Source organism: Chenopodium quinoa, unplaced genomic scaffold (assembly GCF_001683475.1).
Source record: "Chenopodium quinoa cultivar QQ74 unplaced genomic scaffold, ASM168347v1, whole genome shotgun sequence".
Lineage (NCBI taxonomy): Eukaryota > Viridiplantae > Streptophyta > Magnoliopsida > Caryophyllales > Amaranthaceae > Chenopodium > Chenopodium quinoa.
Window position 1 is genome coordinate 1,770,982 of NW_018745461.1, and position 17,872 is coordinate 1,788,853.

A 17,872-nucleotide genomic window follows, 5' to 3' on the forward strand; every position below is an offset into this window, starting at 1 on the left:
ATTGCAAATAAAGAGAAAAAGAAGACAGTAATAAAAACGAAGACCATCCTCATAGAGATTATTGAGGTTGTACAATCGGTATAATGTCTGTTCTGATTGGGAATCGGAAAACTGTCTAACAGTGGCAGCAATGCGAGTGCTATTAGACTCTGAGGCAATTGCCAATCTGTTCTGATTGGGGATCGGAAAACTGTCTTACAGCGGTAGCAATGCTGGTGCTGTTAGACGCTGCAGCTGTAGCACGCAGCTGTTTCAAACCTTTAACCATTTTACCTTCTACAACTTTTAGGCACTCCCTGATCTTCCTAACCTCATCGAGCTCGTTTGGAAAGCATTTGCCACGCCGTAATAACTCAGAATTATGCTTATCAAAGAATTGATTTAATGACAAAAAATTTTCCACTGCATCGTTTATTTCGTCTAAATTCTCCGCCTTAAATATCTCAAAAATAGATTTAGTTCCAGAAAAATAAATACTGTATAAGAATTGCCTATTTGGGCAGCTTGTACTACGCTGCGCCTGAGCTGCAACATGTACATTATTATTATGACTGCTTATTACCACAATTAGTATTACTACTAACATCCCTACCATCTTATTGCTTTGTTTTTTTGCCCCCATTTTTTATTTTTCTACTGATTTCTAAACTACATTACACCTTTATCATACGAAGTATATATATAAGGACTTCTTGACTCATTCTCTCACGAGTTAATTAATTTGATTGTTTGTTTATTTTTTTATTAAGCCCAACGGTTTTACGTTGATTTTTCACCCTTTTTTAATTATAGAAAATAAATTAGCCAACAAAATGACTAAGATAAGAATATGAATAAAAGAAATTTTTTCCTAGTCATCAATCAATCAATAACTTATATATTAAAAGACACACTAACAATGACACGTGTCATTTTTTAATGTGTCCTTCAGTTTTTTTTTTTTTTGAATAAATTTCAATTAAAGAAATAAATGTTATTTACAAAAAGTCCATAACCTTACACAATATAATTACTTAAAATAAAAAAATTGACATATCTTTAACAAAAATATTTATATAGCTATAAACAAAATTCTTAACATAAATTTGCTCATTTTCTACGTCTGTTATTATCTAACATATCTTTCGTAATCCTTTATTTTCCTCAAAATTTGTCAACTATATTTTTAGAAATTTTTTTGTTTATAAAAACTAATTATAATGATAGTTTTATTATGGTTATTGAAGATTACCGTGCATGGCACGGGAACTAACCTAGTCTTTATCCTAAGTAATTAACCATACGACTGTTAAAATAAATATTAAGTCTTGTGTGCGGCTGGCCACACCATATTATCACTTGTAAAAGAACTAAGTAAAACCTAAAACACTAAATGAGTAACCCTATAAAATTGAATGAGTGTCTGCTATATCACTAACGAAATAACTCTCAAGGCCACACCGTGTGGCCAACCACAGATGTAAAATAAACACTATTAACATAAATCAAATAAAGAAAAATTATCAAGAACTTAAAAAAAAAAAAGCAAGAAATTAACCCCCCAAGAATGATTTCTTGATGTTTGATACGCATCAAGTATCGTACAATATAAACGTTAGAGTTGTTGATAACTATCAGTTTGTTCTTCGTAGTAGCAAATAGTAATGCTCACTAAACCATGTTAGCCTTTTGTGTGAATTAATTAAGTTTTTTAGTGAGGGTATGTACAATGGGTTATTGCATACGGACCCTTACGACAGTGCCTCACGTACATGATGCACGCAACATGACTAGTCATTCATTATAGAAGAGTAATAGAATTCATATATCAAGTTACATCCATAGAAATAAGATCAAGCCATATTGACTCCTTTGATACAAAGAGTAATTAGAATGAAAGTATACCTACATAACATACAAATGTAAATAGACATCCATACATTGATACATACATAACATCGTTGAAGATCATTCAAGACTTATTATTATTGAAATCATAATAGCATGGAGCAACGGGTAAAATCTGCACTTTGGGATATGCCAAACTCCATGATCGCTTGCTTTATTATTGCCTTACCAAATCGAGAGTATTTATCAAGCTTGCGTTGATGATCCTTCACGAGACAATTAATGAAGGCCCTAAAATGATGTACCTCATTTGGTAGACATTGGCCATTCCTTAATGTATCAAAATAAAACTCATCAACGTAATGATTGAATTTCGATAATTCTTTGTTTACATTAATATTAATATTGTTAATCTCGTCTAATCTCCAATAGAGGTTTTTTATCAAAACACCATATCGTTCCCCAAATAGTCGGCCTTGAGCTAATAGTTTTCCTTTGCAGCTTCTAGGCTGCGCTTCAGCAACATTACTACAACTGCTTAATACCACAATTATTAGCATCACCGCCCCTAACATCCCAACCATCTGCTTATTTCGTTTCTCTGCCCCCATTATCTACTCAATTTTTTTATTTTTTGACTGGATTACTATTTGCTTTATCAACAATTCAATATATATACGTCTAGATATATGTACATCAAGATCTTTTATTACTACTTTATACACTCGTTTATCTCTGATTTTGATAAAATACATACGTTGCCTTAATTAATTAATTCGTTTTTTTATTTATTTTTGAGGAAATATATATTTTTTTTTTATTTAATACAACAGTTTTACGTGCTTTCCACTTTTTTTTTTTTTTTTAATGCATTCTTACATTATTAATTTATTGTTCCTTCCCTTGCATTATGTTGTTTATTGTATACCATACAACCTTATTCATTCCACCTTATTTTTATTTTTACTGGCTTTTCCTCAAAATAAAATTATTTTTACTTGATGAATAGAAATTATTTTTACTTATTCTCTATAATATTATTTTTCTTTAAAATTACTAAATTAAATTTATTTATTCTGAATTGGAATTATTTTTACTAATTATTATTTTTTAAGGTGAAGTAAAGTTGTCGTATTGTCTAATATTTTGTCCCTTACTAAATTAATTACCGTCTTTCTTATTAAAAAAAAAATAAATAAACAATCAATTAATAAATCAATAAAAATTAGAGTTGGCAATCTCTAACACAACATATATAACAACATATATAACAACACTGCAAAAAAAAAGTGACACAAGTTAGGGCCTGTCCTCATTGACTAAACTCAGCTGAACTGAACTGAGTTGAGCTGAAGTGAACTGAACTAAACTAAACTGAACTGAAATGAATATTTTATAAGAGAAGGAAATTAGGAGTTGAACCGAACTGAACTGAACTGAGCTGAACTGAATTGAGCTGAACTGAACTGAATTTCAATGTAAGAGAACAGACCCTTAGTTTGATAAATTGGTCAAATTATGTAATTATCCTATATTTTAATGGATTTTAATAAATTTATGACCAACATAAAATGAATTCAAATTTGAAACGACACCACAAACATGACTGTACTTTTTGATAGAATTGGGGAATATTTTCCTTGATTATTCACAATATGGAGGTCAGCATATATACAAGCTACTGCCTTTCATTAGGCGTGATACTAGCCTAAATACAAGGTGATTAGGGGATTTTGCTCCCACCAATCGAAATGCGCCACGTGGACCAATCAGGTCCTGCCAAGTGTCCCCTGGTTGGAACTGTTATGGCTTGCCACGTGGCACGCGCTTATTCGTCCACCTTGGACCTGTTATGTCACGACATGTGGCATACTCCATGCCTAATGGAGAACCCGGCCACCCAGGCCCAACTTCCGAGGGAAGCCCAATCAGCCCTAGGTTAACCTAAACCTAGGATGGGCACGTTTCCCAAGGTTATAAATACCTCCCTTAATCCTCATTAAGGGGGAGGACGAAAAAACACATGAATTACACACAGTAATAACCGGTTGATCTCGCTAACAAAGCAGATTACCTACATTAAACACTCTCACCTAGAGAGACCTTATTACTTTAATTTCCGCATTAATTACTTCTTAATCAGGTACTAACTTGACCGTTGGAGGCGGAGCTCAAAGGAGTCTCCGTTATTTTGCAGGTACAGGCGTCCGGTTCCAGTCTCGGAATTGTAACTCTCCCGCAGGACATCAGAAAACCCCGAAACATTTGGCGCCGTCTGTGGGGAGAGTACTTCAGAGATGGCATCCAAGTCTGTACCGACTCCTGAAGAGAGGCGTCCCCTAGACGACCCTCAAGTTCAGTCGGACCATGATACCGAAAGTGAATTTGAAGTTGAAGCTCATACAGCTTCAGACGGGACCCTAAGGGCCCGACGTACCCGTCATACCGAAAGGAGGGAACGGGAGCATCTTCAAACAGGAAGCGAGCCAGCAGGCGCACCGCCTGTTCGGCAACAGCCGACTGATGGGTCTGCTCCCATCACAAGGAACGAACTCATGACCTTCATGAGGGACTTCAAGGGAGAGATTCAAGAGTTGATCAACAAGAAGTCGACTGCTCCAGTCAAGGAGCAGTCGGCCAAGAAACCCTCCACTTCACTGAAGAGGAAGCCAGTTCAAGGGCGAGAGGCGACTCCTCATCCTAAATCTAGGAAGCGGGAGCCACCTGCCCTTGATTTCACAAAATTCCGTTATCCTACAGGAAATAGGAAACCTGTTCGTCATATTCAGGCGGACGGGTCGAAGAAAACATTCACAGATGCTCGGCTACTGCTAGAACAGAAGAAGAGTGACTGATTGTCAGAGTCGGCCTCTACTTCAAACTTTCAAGACAGTTTTCGAAATGCCTCGATGAGGCATACTCAGTCATACCATGAAAGTCAGTCAGGCGGCACCTCCCGTCAGTCCGGCTTTCATAGTGCCCAGGCGGTACCAAACTTACCATTTGTGCCGCAACAACAGTATTTTTTGCAGCCACCTCCATTTGGTGGACCTGCAGTAAAAAACGTCCAACCTATGGACTGGCAGCTACGGTTGCTTAGACTTGGTGAACAGCCGTCGGCCTTCTCCAAGGAAATTACTGAAGCCGCTCAGCCGGCCAAAGTGAAAAATGTACTAGTAGGCGCCTATGACGGCACTACTAACCCAGAAGACCATCTGATGGCATTCACCAACCTGATGTACCTTCAAGGGTTGGATGATCCCACCTGGTGCAAGTGTTTCCCAGCGACTCTCAAAGGAATCGCACAGCAATGGTTCGGCAACCTGCCGACTGGTTGTGTAAATAGCTTCAGGACGCTTGCTTACTTATTTGCCTCCAACTTCGCCATGAACATCCCTGCGAAGAAAATGACCCTTGATTTGGGAACAATTCAGCAGGGCGAGAAGGAGGGGCTTCGTTCTTACATCAGGCGGTTTAACCTGATGAGAATACAGATTCAAGGGTTACCGGATGAGGTGGCTTATACCGACTTTTTCAGAGGTCTCAAAGACGGGTCTACCTTCAAATTTGATTTGGTTCGAAAAAGGGTGGCGACTCTTCAAGAGGCCTTGATTGAAGCAGAAGCCTATATACAGGCGACTGATCTTTGTACGATAAAACAGTCGGACGGGAAAAAGTTCGACAAAAGAGAAGGACGACAGAAACAATCGTCTAACAAAGATGAGAAAAGAAAAGAGGTCTGGGCGGCTGATTCCTCTAAACAGCCGGCCCAGAAAAAGAAAAAAGAATTCAAACCATACTCCCCAAAGTATGCGTTTAACAAGGATAACCAGTTTATCCTAAAAGAAATCAAGGGACGGATCTCAATTGAGAAGCCGGTCCCCATGAAGGGTTCTGCAGACAACCGGAACCAAGATAAAATTTGTGCTTATCATGATGACGTTGGTCATCACACCAATGACTGCATCAGTCTTATGCGGTACCTAGACCGCCTGGCTGAGCAAGGTGATCTTGACACTTATGTCAAGAAATCTACGGGGAACACTTCCTCAAAAAAGCAGTCGGCCAAAAAGAATCAACAGGCCGACAGCTCCGATACAGATGATGCAGTCGTCTACACCATTGCAGGCGGCTTCTCAGGAGGCGGCCCCACTATTAGGGGCAACAAAGATAATATAAGGCGGTTAGATGTAAATTCCGTTCACCAAGAACGGCCGTCCAAATATACATTTCCTGAGATTGTCATCACCGAAGAAGATCTAGGAGGGGTAAGGGGGCCGCATGACGACCCTCTCGTTATTGAATGTAAAGTGGCCAACCAGAGAGTTGGCCGAATCCTCATAGATACCGGGAGCTCCTCAGATCTCATCAGTAGCAAATGTCTGTCGAAACTGAAATATCAGACTGATTGCATACATCCGGCCTCCCACCCTTTAGTAGGGTTTGGAGGAGGAGTCGTCCACCCACTGGGACGAGTATATTTACCCATTCGCCTGGGCGAAAAAGGGGAAGGACGAAACATGGTAGTTCGGTTCCTAGTAGTAGAGGAACTCTCGGCCTACAACATGATTCTGGGTCGACCAACCCTGAATAATTCCAAGGCTGTTATAATCCCGTCTCTTATGTTGCTCAAGTTTGAGAGGGATAATGGAACAGTCGGCTCCCTAAGGGGAGATCAGAGGATGGCCCGAGAGTGCTATCTCTCGGATGTCAAGCCCACTGTTATGGCCACTGGGTCAAGTGGTGAAAGAACAGACCTTGACAATGTCAAGGAGAGTGCGCCTGTTCAAGAAGCAGGCGGCAAAAAGAGAAAGGCGTCCCAGACAGAGTCCGCAAGAAAAGCAAGAAAATAGCAATCATTGGCAGAGGAGCGGCCGGATGAGTTCCGCCCTCAGCCGGCTGGTGAGCATGCGGACCTGATCTTAGACGACTCACGTCCTGACCGAACAGTCAAAGTTGGGACGACTGCTCTGCGAAACCTTGGTGACGACTTTCACAACCTACTGAAAGAATACAAGGACATCTTTGCATTCGAAGTCCATGAAATGCCAGGCATTAGTCCTGAGCTGGCGGTACATAAACTCGCCGTGGATCCGAAAAAGAAGCCGGTACGGCAAAAGAAGCGGAACCATGGCGAAGAAAGAAGTCAGGCGGCAGCCGCCGAAGTTAAAAAAATACTTGATGCAGGGTTCATTCGGCAATGTTACTTCCCAGACTGGGTTGCGAATGTGGTGCTTGTTAAAAAGCCGAATGGCACCTGGCGAATGTGTGTAGACTAGGGGTGTACACCGGTCCAAAACCGGACCGGACCTGGACCGGACCTGTTTGGACCGGGGACCTGAATTGGGTAATTATGAGGACCGGGGACCGGACCTGAATTAACAGGTCCGGTTCCGGGCCAGACCTGAAAAATCAGGTCTGGTCCGGGTTTGGACCTGAATGGACCTGTTTTGTGTCTTTTTCGTTTTTTTTTTTTTTTTAATACAAAACCTGTTGGACCTGCATATGGACCTGCATATGGACCTGTTTTGTGATTTTTAGACCTGTTGCATAATTTAATAATTACATACAAACCAAAATTATCAATTACAAAACTACATAAAGTCTATAAAGTCCCGATTCTCAAACACCAAAAATACAAATGAGTCCACCGAAAATACAAATAAGTCCACGAAAACTCATAAAATTACATAAATTCTCTTAAGTCTCAACTCTCAACTCTCAAGTACTAGGAATACATAAATTCTCCAACGAGTTGTTTTCCCTTTGATCGCGTGATTCACACTAATGAGTCCACGAAAACAACTTCATCGTCTACATCGTTAGATTCACCACGTTGCACCTCTAAATAAAATACAATATAGAATATATTAATGATTGATAACAATGAAATAATAAATTTGGTGTAACAAAATTTCAAATACATAAAATTATTACTACCTTTCTCTATTTCCTCTAACTCTTTCAAATTTTCTTCCACATCAACAATTGGCACTTCCTTAGCTCTAAGCCAATCTTGTGTGCAAAGTAACGCTTGAACCATCTTCAATACAAAAATATTACACAAATATGTATAAACAAAGTCATATTAAGATATAAACAAACTTGATTTTATAAAATAAAAAGATAACGATGCATTACCTTAGGAGTTAAAGAACTCCGAAATGGATCTAGAGTACGACCTCCCGTACTAAAAGCAGATTCCGATGCAACGGTCGACAATGGGATGGCTAGTATGTCACGTGCCATGCGATTAAGAATCACATAACGCTGACCATTCTTACCCCACCATGTCAATGCATCTTGTTCTTCCTCCTCCGGCCCTAATTGATCATTTAAGTACCTATCCAACTCACTTATCGCATACCCACTTGTCCCCTTCAATCGTTTTGCTCTTTCTTTTAGTTTCCTCACATAATCGGAACCCACTCCTTTACTATTATCAATATCCATTGACATATTATCTCCACAATCTGGAATATTAGAAGTAGCATACATTTTTCTATATTCCTCAAATAAAGAGTAAGCGAACTCCTTCACATCATTAGCAAGTTTTGTACCCTTTTCCGGTCCATGCATATCCGTTAGTGTCAATTCAACAATGACCATCTTAGAGTGAGGGTCGAGAAGAAGAGCAACATAAATGAACTTATTCATCTTATCCACATCCCCCCAATACTTATCAAACTTTTTTTTCATTGCAATGGCCATGGCTTGAAAATTCAAGTCCTCACTTTGTTCCCAATTATTCAACATATCATACATAGAAGCAATTTCTCCTAAACCTTTATTAGCTGTCACATAATGGGAACCAGAAATTCGTTTAGTTAACAGATAAAACCCCCCTAGAAACAAAACCAACCTCTCCACTTTTTCCCAATCTTCGGGTTCGGGAGGCCTTTCATTGTCATTCAAATCCTCTCCATCAGGAAGAGATAACCCACTAAAAACACGTCGAAACTTCAAAGCCGTTTCCAACATTATGTATGTGGAGTTCCAACGAGTGGGGACATCAAAGGATAAAGAAGATTTTGAATCTATGTTTGCTTTTTGCACAAGATCTTTGAATCTAAGTATTCTTGCAGGGGAATTCTTAACATATTTCACAGCATTTCTAACTCTATCAATGCACACACCATGTTCTCTAATACCATCCCACACAATTAAATTAATGATATGAGCAATGCATCTAACATGGAGATTTTTTCCATCATTTATACATCCTGTTCTTCTAACCATTCTACTCAAGTGTGCACAAGCAACATCATTTGAAGAAGCATTATCAACAGTGACAGTAAAAAGTTTATCATCAATACCCCAATACTCTAAACATGCCTCAACTGCTTTTCCAATAGCCTCTCCTTTATGACTAGAAATTGGACAAAAATTTATGATCTTTTTATTCAATTTCCAGTCATTATCAATGAAATGAGCTGTAAGACACATATAATTAATTCTTTGTATTGAAGTCCAAGTATCAGTGGTCACAGAAATTCTTTGACATGTCTTAAACATTTCTCTCAATTTCTCTTTTTCACTATAATACAACTTTAAACAATCACGAGCAATGGTAACACGAGATGGAATGTGAAATTGTGGACATGCAACTTGCACAAAGTGCCTAAAACCGGATTTTTCCACATGCTTAAATGGTAACTCATCAACAATAATCATGTGAATCAATGCCTCTCTAACATCATTCAAGTTAATAATCCTACTCCCACACTTTAATTCACTACTCTCATGTTCTTGATCAAAATACAATTTAGTTTGCTTTTCTTTGCCCTTTTCTTTTTCTATATTAATAGGATTACCGAGACATGATTCTGCATGGTTTTTAACATTTTTTGAACCATTAAGATTACCATCAGCAGCAAAAGTTTTAGGACAGAACTTACATTCAGCTCGTAGTTTTCCATTCTCGACGTACTCTAAGTAATATTTCCAATACTCAGCTTTCCTCTTACTTTTTCTGTTCCATATATATTCCCGCCCCGCTTTTAGCTTCTTATCAGGAGGCAAAGTAGATTGCAATTCTTCCATATCCTTTTCAGAAAGTGGCTGTGACGTTTGTTCAGAAAAAGAAGCAGACCGTTTGGATTGAGAGCTCTCCATCTACAATATAATTATATACAATATAAGTAATTTTAAAGTAACAATTATATACACATACCATTTTATAAAAAAAATTTAAGAGCAACTTACATTGCAAGAATAAGAATCCGTGGTTCCTTGACTTCCTTCACTCCCTGCAAGAATAAAAACAAAAATAAGAACCCCTGAACTACACACAGGTTAGCCAACTTATTTAATCTTAATAATCTGAGTCCATACTTTTAGCAGCCTAGCAGGAATAAACACAAATTTTAAAGTATAAGTTAGCTTAAAAAGTGTCCATATATACACATTAGAAATATCAATACACATTAGAAATACTTTCAACTTTCTGAAATTTATGTTAAGAAAAAAATGAGAGAGGCATTGCCCACACAACACAACACAACACAACACAACCAACTTTCTGAAATTTATGTCAATACCCAGATCCACCACTGCCCACACAACACAACACAAGTACACAACCAGCTTCATTGGCAGCCCCACCCCTAGCCGCCTTCCGTGACACTCCACCCAAATTATGGATATTCAGGTAAGATGGTGTTTTACTGGTTGTATTGGACAAAAGTGTTTTACTGATAAGATGAGCTATGTACTTTTGGAGACTTTGGAGTAACGAACTAACTTGAAATGGCTTTCTATAGGACTTGTTTATGAAGTCAACGTTAGATTCTATTTTCAAAGTTGCATTTGGAGTTGATCTAGACAGTATGTGTGGCTCAAATGAAGAAGGGAAGAAATTTGGCCAGGCTTTTGATGATGCTAGTGCTTCAACCATGTTACGATATGTAGACATCTTTTGGCCTATCAAGAAATTTCTCAACATTGGCGCAGAGGCTAAACTTAAGAGAAGTGTCAAAACTGTTGATGATTTTGTTTACAAATTAATCAGTAACAAAGTGGAACTAATGAAAAGTTCACAAAGCAATGTCTCAGTAAGTGAATCATAACTTAGAAGTCTGTAATCATATCGGTTTACTGAGGAGATTAATGCATTCTTTCTGTGTGAATTTGTAGGAAATGCAGATGAAAAAGGATGATATCTTGTCAAGGTTCCTGGAGCAGAGCGACACTGATTTGAAGTATCTGAGAGATATAATCTTGAGCTTTGTAATTGCGGGTAAAGACACAACAGCAGTTACACTTTCATGGTTTGTTTACATGCTTTGTAAACACCAGAATATACAGGAAAAGGTTGCTGAAGAAGTAAGGAAAATTACGAAAATGGAAGGAGTTGGAAAATTTTCAGAACTTGCTGCTAGTTTGACAGAAGAATCACTTGAAAGAATGCAGTATTTACATGCTGCATTGACAGAAACTCTCAGACTCTATCCAGCAGTTCCAGTCAGAAAATTTCATTGCTCTCATAATCTCATTGTTTGTTCTCTTCCTTTTTATTTTTCTCTTTTGTGTTACACGTTACTTGCTGAAGTTTATGTCAATTTCAGAGGCACATTCCAACTTATCATATATCAACCAAGCTAATTTCTACCTTTCTCTCAATTTCTAATTTTGAAATCAAAATAATTGCATTTTCTCTAATTTCAAAGTCCAACCAAAAGGAGTCTAAGAAATTCAGGTACTTGACAAAAATAAACAATGCAATCATGATGAAAAACTAATTGTCCTCTGCTACAATCCCATTACCAAAACATAAAAATAAATAAATTCGAAGATAAACCATACTTGTTATCAATTCTAAACATTAAACCCTAAAACCCTAAACTTTAAACTAAAAAAAACCAAAAAAAAAAACATAAATTCGAAAGAAATTCGAAAATAAACCAAAAAAGAAAAAACATAAATTCGAAAACATTGAAGTAAAAAAAAGAAATTCAACATGCAAACATCAAATAATCATTATAAGCAATTGAAACATGAATAAACATATAAATTCTAACACTTAATTCATTATTTCGAATACAAAATACCCAAACATAATTAGATAATTTAGATTTACATTAAAAAAAAAAATAACTTACCGGAGAAATGGAAAATCGCGCAGTAGCTGTCTCATGCGGTGGTCGGTGGGCGCCTGGGCTTCGCCTGAGAGAGTGAGGAAGGCAGGAGGTGTCGGCGGTGGGCGTTGCCGCGTTGGGCTGACTCGGCTGAGACTTGCGTGACTGCGTGTCTGCGTGAGGGAGAGGGGGAGAGTGGAGACAGCCTGTTTGTTAGGGTTAGAATGAAATGAAAGAGAATTCAAGCGTCACTCAAGGCCTCAAGCTGTCAAGCAGGAAGCAGCAGCATTATTTTAATTTTTTTTTTTTTTTTTTTTTTAAAAAAAAAAAAACAATTTTTCCGGGTTTCAGGTCCGGACCTGAAAACCCCGGGTTTAGACCGGGTCCGGACCGGAACCGGGAACCTTGATTTTTAAGGACCGGGACCGGACCTGAATCAACAGGTCCGGTCCGGATCAGGTCGGTTCAGGTCCGGTTTCAGGTCCGGTCCAGTTTTTGTACACCCCTAGTGTAGACTACACAGACTTAAACAAGGCGTGCCCCAAAGACAGTTACCCTCTGCCTAAAATTGATAACCTGGTCGACTCAACAGCCGGCCATGCCTTGATGAGTTTTATGGACGCCTATTCTGGTTTCCATCAAATTCCTTTATGGAAGAAAGATCAGGAGAAGACGGCCTTCGTCACTGATCAGGGGTTATACTGTTACACGGTCATGCCGTTTGGTCTTAAGAATGCCCCGGCTACCTTCCAACGAATGATAAACACTGTGTTCTTTGATCAGATTGGGAGAAACGTCGAGGCATATATTGATGATATGATTGTCAAGACTAAACTTCAGAAAGATCATCTGTCGGACCTCCGAGAAACTTTCGCCACACTCAGGCGGCACCATGTCATGCTCAATCCCAAGAAATGTGTATTTGGAGTTGAGTCTGGGAAATTTCTCAGATTCCTTATCAATCAGAGAGGAATAGAGGCGAACCCTGAGAAGGTGCAGGCGGTCATTGACATGCAGTCGCCTCGTACCATCCGAGAGGTTCAGAAGTTAACAGATTGTCTGGCGGCCTTGGGAAGATTTCTAAGCCGATCAGGCGACAAATGCCTATACTTTTTTCAGGCAATAAAGAAAAAGGCAAGGTTTGAATGGGGGCCGGATGCTGAGGCCGCCTTCCAGAAATTAAAAGTTCACTTGCATTCCTTGCCGAGGCTGGTCAGCCCTTTGCCCAAAGAGGTTCTCTACATGTACCTGGCCGTCTCTGATATGCGTTAAGCGCTGTTCTCCTTGCTGAAAGGGACGGCTGTCAGTCCCGGTCTACTTTGTCAGTCACGTACTGAAAAATGCCGAGTTGAGGTATCCCCTAGTGGAGAAATTTGGTCTTGCACTCTTCATGGCTGTTAAAAAATTGAAGCCGTACTTTTTGGCACATGCAGTCGTCGTGTATACTGACCAACCTATCAAGCGGCCACTGACCATCATGGAGTCGTCAGGCCGAATGATCAAATGGGCCATAGAAATACAGAGCCTCGAAGTTACTTTCGAGCCTAGAAAAGCAGTGAAGGGGCAAGCCTTTGCTGACTTTATTGTAGAGATGACTCGTCCTCCTGACTCTCAAGTTCCAGACCAAGTATGGAAGGTATATGTGGACAGAAGCTCTACTTCAAATGGTTGTGGAGCAGGCGTCATATGTCAGTCGCCAGAGGGCGACAGGTACGAGTATGCTCTACGCTTCAGTTTTCAGGCTTCAAACAATGAGGCAGAATATGAAGCTTTACTAGCCGGGATCCGCATGTGCAAGGCGGCAGGGGCAAGAAATATAGACGCCTGTTCCGATTCACAATTGATAGTGAGTCAGTACAATGGCGAATACGAAGCAACCCATCCGGCCATGATCAAGTATTTACAGGCGGTCCGACAAGCAGTCGGCTCCCTTGAGGATTTCCATCTGATCCAAGTGCCGAGATCAGAAAACAACCAGGCGGATGCACTGTCAAAATTAGCATCATCCGCCTCCTCCGATACTCCTCGAACTGTTTTTTGGGAAGTAATGGAGAAGAGAAGCATCGAGGAAAACCCTATTGGAATCCTAGACAGAAGCTCAACCTGGATGGATTCAATCAGGGCATATTTGACAAACGGCACACTGCCGGATGATCCTCAACAGGCGGCAGCACTGAAAAAACGAGCCACCTGTTTTGAAATGATAAAGGGAGAACTTCACAAGAGGGGGTACCTTCAACCTTTCTTAAAGTGTGTTACTCCAGAAAAGGGACGAGAGATACTAGATGATCTTCACTCTGGTTACTGTGCTTCTCATATAGGTGGTAGGATGCTTGCTCAAAAGGCAAGGCGGCAGGGCTACTTTTGGCCTACTTTGGAAGCAGATGCAAGGGAGATGGTGAAAAAATGTGACAAGTGCCAAAGGTTTGGCAAACTAATTCACCGTCCGGCTACTGACCTCACTACCATTCACAGCCCACTACCGTTTGCTAAGTGGGGCATGGACATTCTGGGTCCATATACGCCTGCTACAGGCGGAAGGAGGTACAACTTGTTGTCGTCGACTACTTCACTAAATGGGTAGAGGCGGAGGCTGTAAAGGGAATCAAGACGAAAGATGTAATTTCATTCATTTGGAAAAATATCATCACTCGGTTCGGGGTTCCCATGTCTATGGTTTTTTATAATGGTCCCTAATTTGAGACGCCTGTTCTCAAAAGCTGGTTGGGTGACCAAGGAATTGCAAACTGCTTTGCATCTGTCGGCCGTCCACAAGCAAACGGCCAGGTAGAAGCCTTTAATAAAATCATCTCAGACGGTCTCAAGAAAAAGATTGAACGAGCAGGCGGCCTATGGGCGGATGAACTACCACATGTTCTCTGGGCCATTAGGACGACTGAAAAAGGGGCGACTGGAGAAACTCCATTCCTCCTAAATTATGGTGCGGAAGCTGTTCTTCCAATAGAACACTATGAGCCGACTCTTCGAGTAATGCTATATGACGAAGAGGCAAACTGGGAAGCCATGCGCCTGACATTAGACTCACTTCCTGAAAAAAGGGGCAATGATGTCTTGCGCCATGAAATCTATCGCCTGAGAATGACTAGATCATACAACAAAAAAGTACACAGGCGTCCACTCAAAATAGGGGACTTTGTACTTAGAAAAATGGAAGCAGTTGGTAGGGCTAATGAGTCTGGCAAACTAACTCCCAACTGGGAAGGACCCTACCGAATCTATGAGGAAGTCAGGGACGGTACCTACCGTCTGGAAACACCAGACGGACAACCGTTGCCTCGAACTTGGAATGTAGATAATCTTAAGAAATATTTCTTTTGAATGATGCAAATAGTCAAGAGCTACTTAATAAAAGTTTGCACTTACTATTCAATTTTGTACTACGAGGGGCATGCCGTCTGTACCTTTACAGTCGGCTACTCTCCATTGAGTATTTTACTCACAATACTTAGCTAAAAAGATAAGGGCCTGGCCGACCCTGTGCCTAACAGGCGGCTACCCTCCTTTTACTTAGCACCTACGTTCACCAAGAACTTACCAAGGCCACAGGCCGAATGATCAGACCGGGCGCCAAGCCAACTGATCAAATCTACAAAACTAATACGACCTGTCCCAACATCATAGCAGGCGTCCGACGGCATCCATCCGGATGAAATTCGTCGCAGAGAGCAGCTCCCTTTTGGGTGGAACATTGTTCTATAAACTAATTACACGGCACCTATACGACTGTCCCCAAGGGCAACCACGTAGCCGTTTTGAGACAAGGATAACTCTATCACTAACCAAACCAGTGGTAGCAGTTGACATCTGAGTCAGATGACCGCCTGTATTACTTGGGATAAATACAGGGGGTACCTATTGAGTTAATAGCCAACAAACATTGGCGAATCAAGGGGTCTAGCCGGCCTTCGCCGCCTGGTACCTCTACTTCTCAAACAAAAGTGACGGCGACTGAGTAACTCCAACGTTATCTCATAAGTCACTCCCTCAAATTTGGTATGGAGCCTGAAAGGTTTGAGTCGTCCGCCTGTTTTTAACAAACAGGGGCACTCAAACCCCTATTCCTACTAGGTAACCTATTGAGTTAATAGCCAACAAACATTGGCAAATCAAGGGGATCAGCCGTCCTCCGCCGCCTGGTACCTCTACTACTCAATCTAGATTGTGACGAAGACTAAGTAACTCCTATGTTAACTTAATAGTCACTCAAACTTAGTATGGAGCCTAAAAGGTATGAGTCGTCCGCCTGTTTTAACAAGCAGAGGCCCTCAATCACTACTCTTGCTAGGTTAAAAAATTATGAGTTAAAAGCCAACAACATTGGCAATAAAGGGAAACAACCGGTGCCCGCCGCTTGTTTTCTCTACTACTCAATTCCTTGGCGACTAGGTAATACTTTATTTACTTGGTCAGACCACTTTTCTACTTGGTTAAAATTACAAAAAGACAGGCCCGCCTGCCTAAAAAGGATCCAGACAAAATAATTCGAATGCCGATTGGATAATGGCCGACTGATCGTCTATCCTGGAAACAAACAACCAGTCGTCCAGGGGCATAGGCGGCGTACTAACTATCCGTACCTGTCTGCAACGTTCGGCCATGTAAAACAGTCGGTCTAGTAAACAATTGGATATTAGATATGGAATACTTAGACAAATTTGAAGCAAAACAAAAATTCATTAAAAATAAGCCGGTCATTAAAGACCAGCAAAATATTCAAAGCCCCGGCCCCCTGGCCGGGTAAATACAAAGCAAACGGCACGCAGGCCGTGGAAAGAATACATAAAGCTTAAGAAGGGGGCAGTTCAGTATTAGCAGTTGTCGCCTTGTCAGCACTCTTCTTGCTGGACTCGGCTTCATCTGCATCCTTTTTTGATGCTTTACCCCCAAGCGGCACAAGCGCCACTACCGGCTCCTCCTCCTCCGACTCCTCCCCCAACGCCTCTTCTTCAGCAGCCGCCAGGATCTGTTGATTATATGCATCCGAGCACTGGCGCTACGTTCTTTCCCAAGAGGCAAAGTCGGCACTGGGGAAGAGGCGGCCCCAGGTCATGCGCTGGATTTGAGCGGAGTCTTCCATCATCTCCCGGACCAGCTCTTTCTTCTCTTGCTCGGCCTTTTCCGAGAGCTCTTGGGTAAGACTCTTCTCCTGGGTCACCAAGCGTTCCTTTACGCTCGCCAAGGATTTCTCCATGGCTTCGTAAGAGTACATTTTCAGGCGAAGAGGTTTCAGCTCGGCCTGGAGATTTGTGATGGTCGCCTCCAGCTCGTCATTCTTCTTCTGGGCCGCCTCTAACTGAGCCCGAACAGCGGCGGTAGCCTGCGCCTGATAATAAAGAATATCAATGGTCAGTACTTCATTTTGGGCAATTTGAAACATTGCCTTATCACAGTCAGAGGCGGCCATAGCTTTTGCAGCCTTTACCTCTTTGTTTTTCCGATCAAGCGGCTTGCGAAGGCCGTTCACTCGGAGCAGGGCCTAAGTAAAAAGGGGAACAGGCGTCAGTTTCCAAACAAAAAGAAAACAGGCGTCCTGAAAATCAAATACTCAAAAATATGCTAAGTATACCTCAGCAAGGACCCCGGCAATCCCGTCAAGGTCAAGGGTGCCGACACCCCTGACCGCCTCCCTTTCAGCTGGAGGAACTGCCCTGATCATAGACTTGGCCATCTCTACCAAGTCAGGCTCCTGGGGGCCGGCTGCATCAAGCATAAACAAACGGATTAGACTTAGTAAAAAAGGAGCAAGTCTAAAATTTACAAGGACAACTTCATACCTCTAGGCGGCCCAGTTGGAGCTTTAGAAGAAGTGGCCGGCTGTTTCTCAGCCGCCACCTGTTTCCTGGCAGAACCAGGAGAGCTCCCAACAGTCGTCTTCCGGGCCTTGGGGTCCGGCTGTTGGGAAGATGAAGCTCTTGGAGTACCCGTCTAAAAAAGAAGAAAAAAAGTCA

General features: G+C 41.1%; 1 protein-coding gene across 1 annotated transcript; it reads left to right on the forward strand.

Annotated features, from left to right (window-relative positions):
* Positions 1 to 10,385: 10,385 nt before the first annotated feature.
* Positions 10,386 to 11,700, forward strand: LOC110714756 (cytochrome P450 704C1-like). Its single transcript, XM_021893302.1, has 3 exons — positions 10,386 to 10,477; positions 10,590 to 10,880; positions 10,963 to 11,700. Exons 1-3 carry the CDS (start codon positions 10,466 to 10,468, stop codon positions 11,428 to 11,430), a joined length of 771 nt encoding a protein of 256 aa, XP_021748994.1. The 5' UTR covers positions 10,386 to 10,465; the 3' UTR covers positions 11,431 to 11,700.
* Positions 11,701 to 17,872: the final 6,172 nt, after the last annotated feature.

What these genes read in the sequence shown, in the direction of transcription:
- LOC110714756 (XM_021893302.1), top strand. An exon ending in GTTCACAAAGCAATGTCTCA is followed by an intron (nt 10,881 to 10,962) that starts GTAAGTGAATCA and finishes GTGAATTTGTAG; the next exon opens with GAAATGCAGATGAAAAAGGA.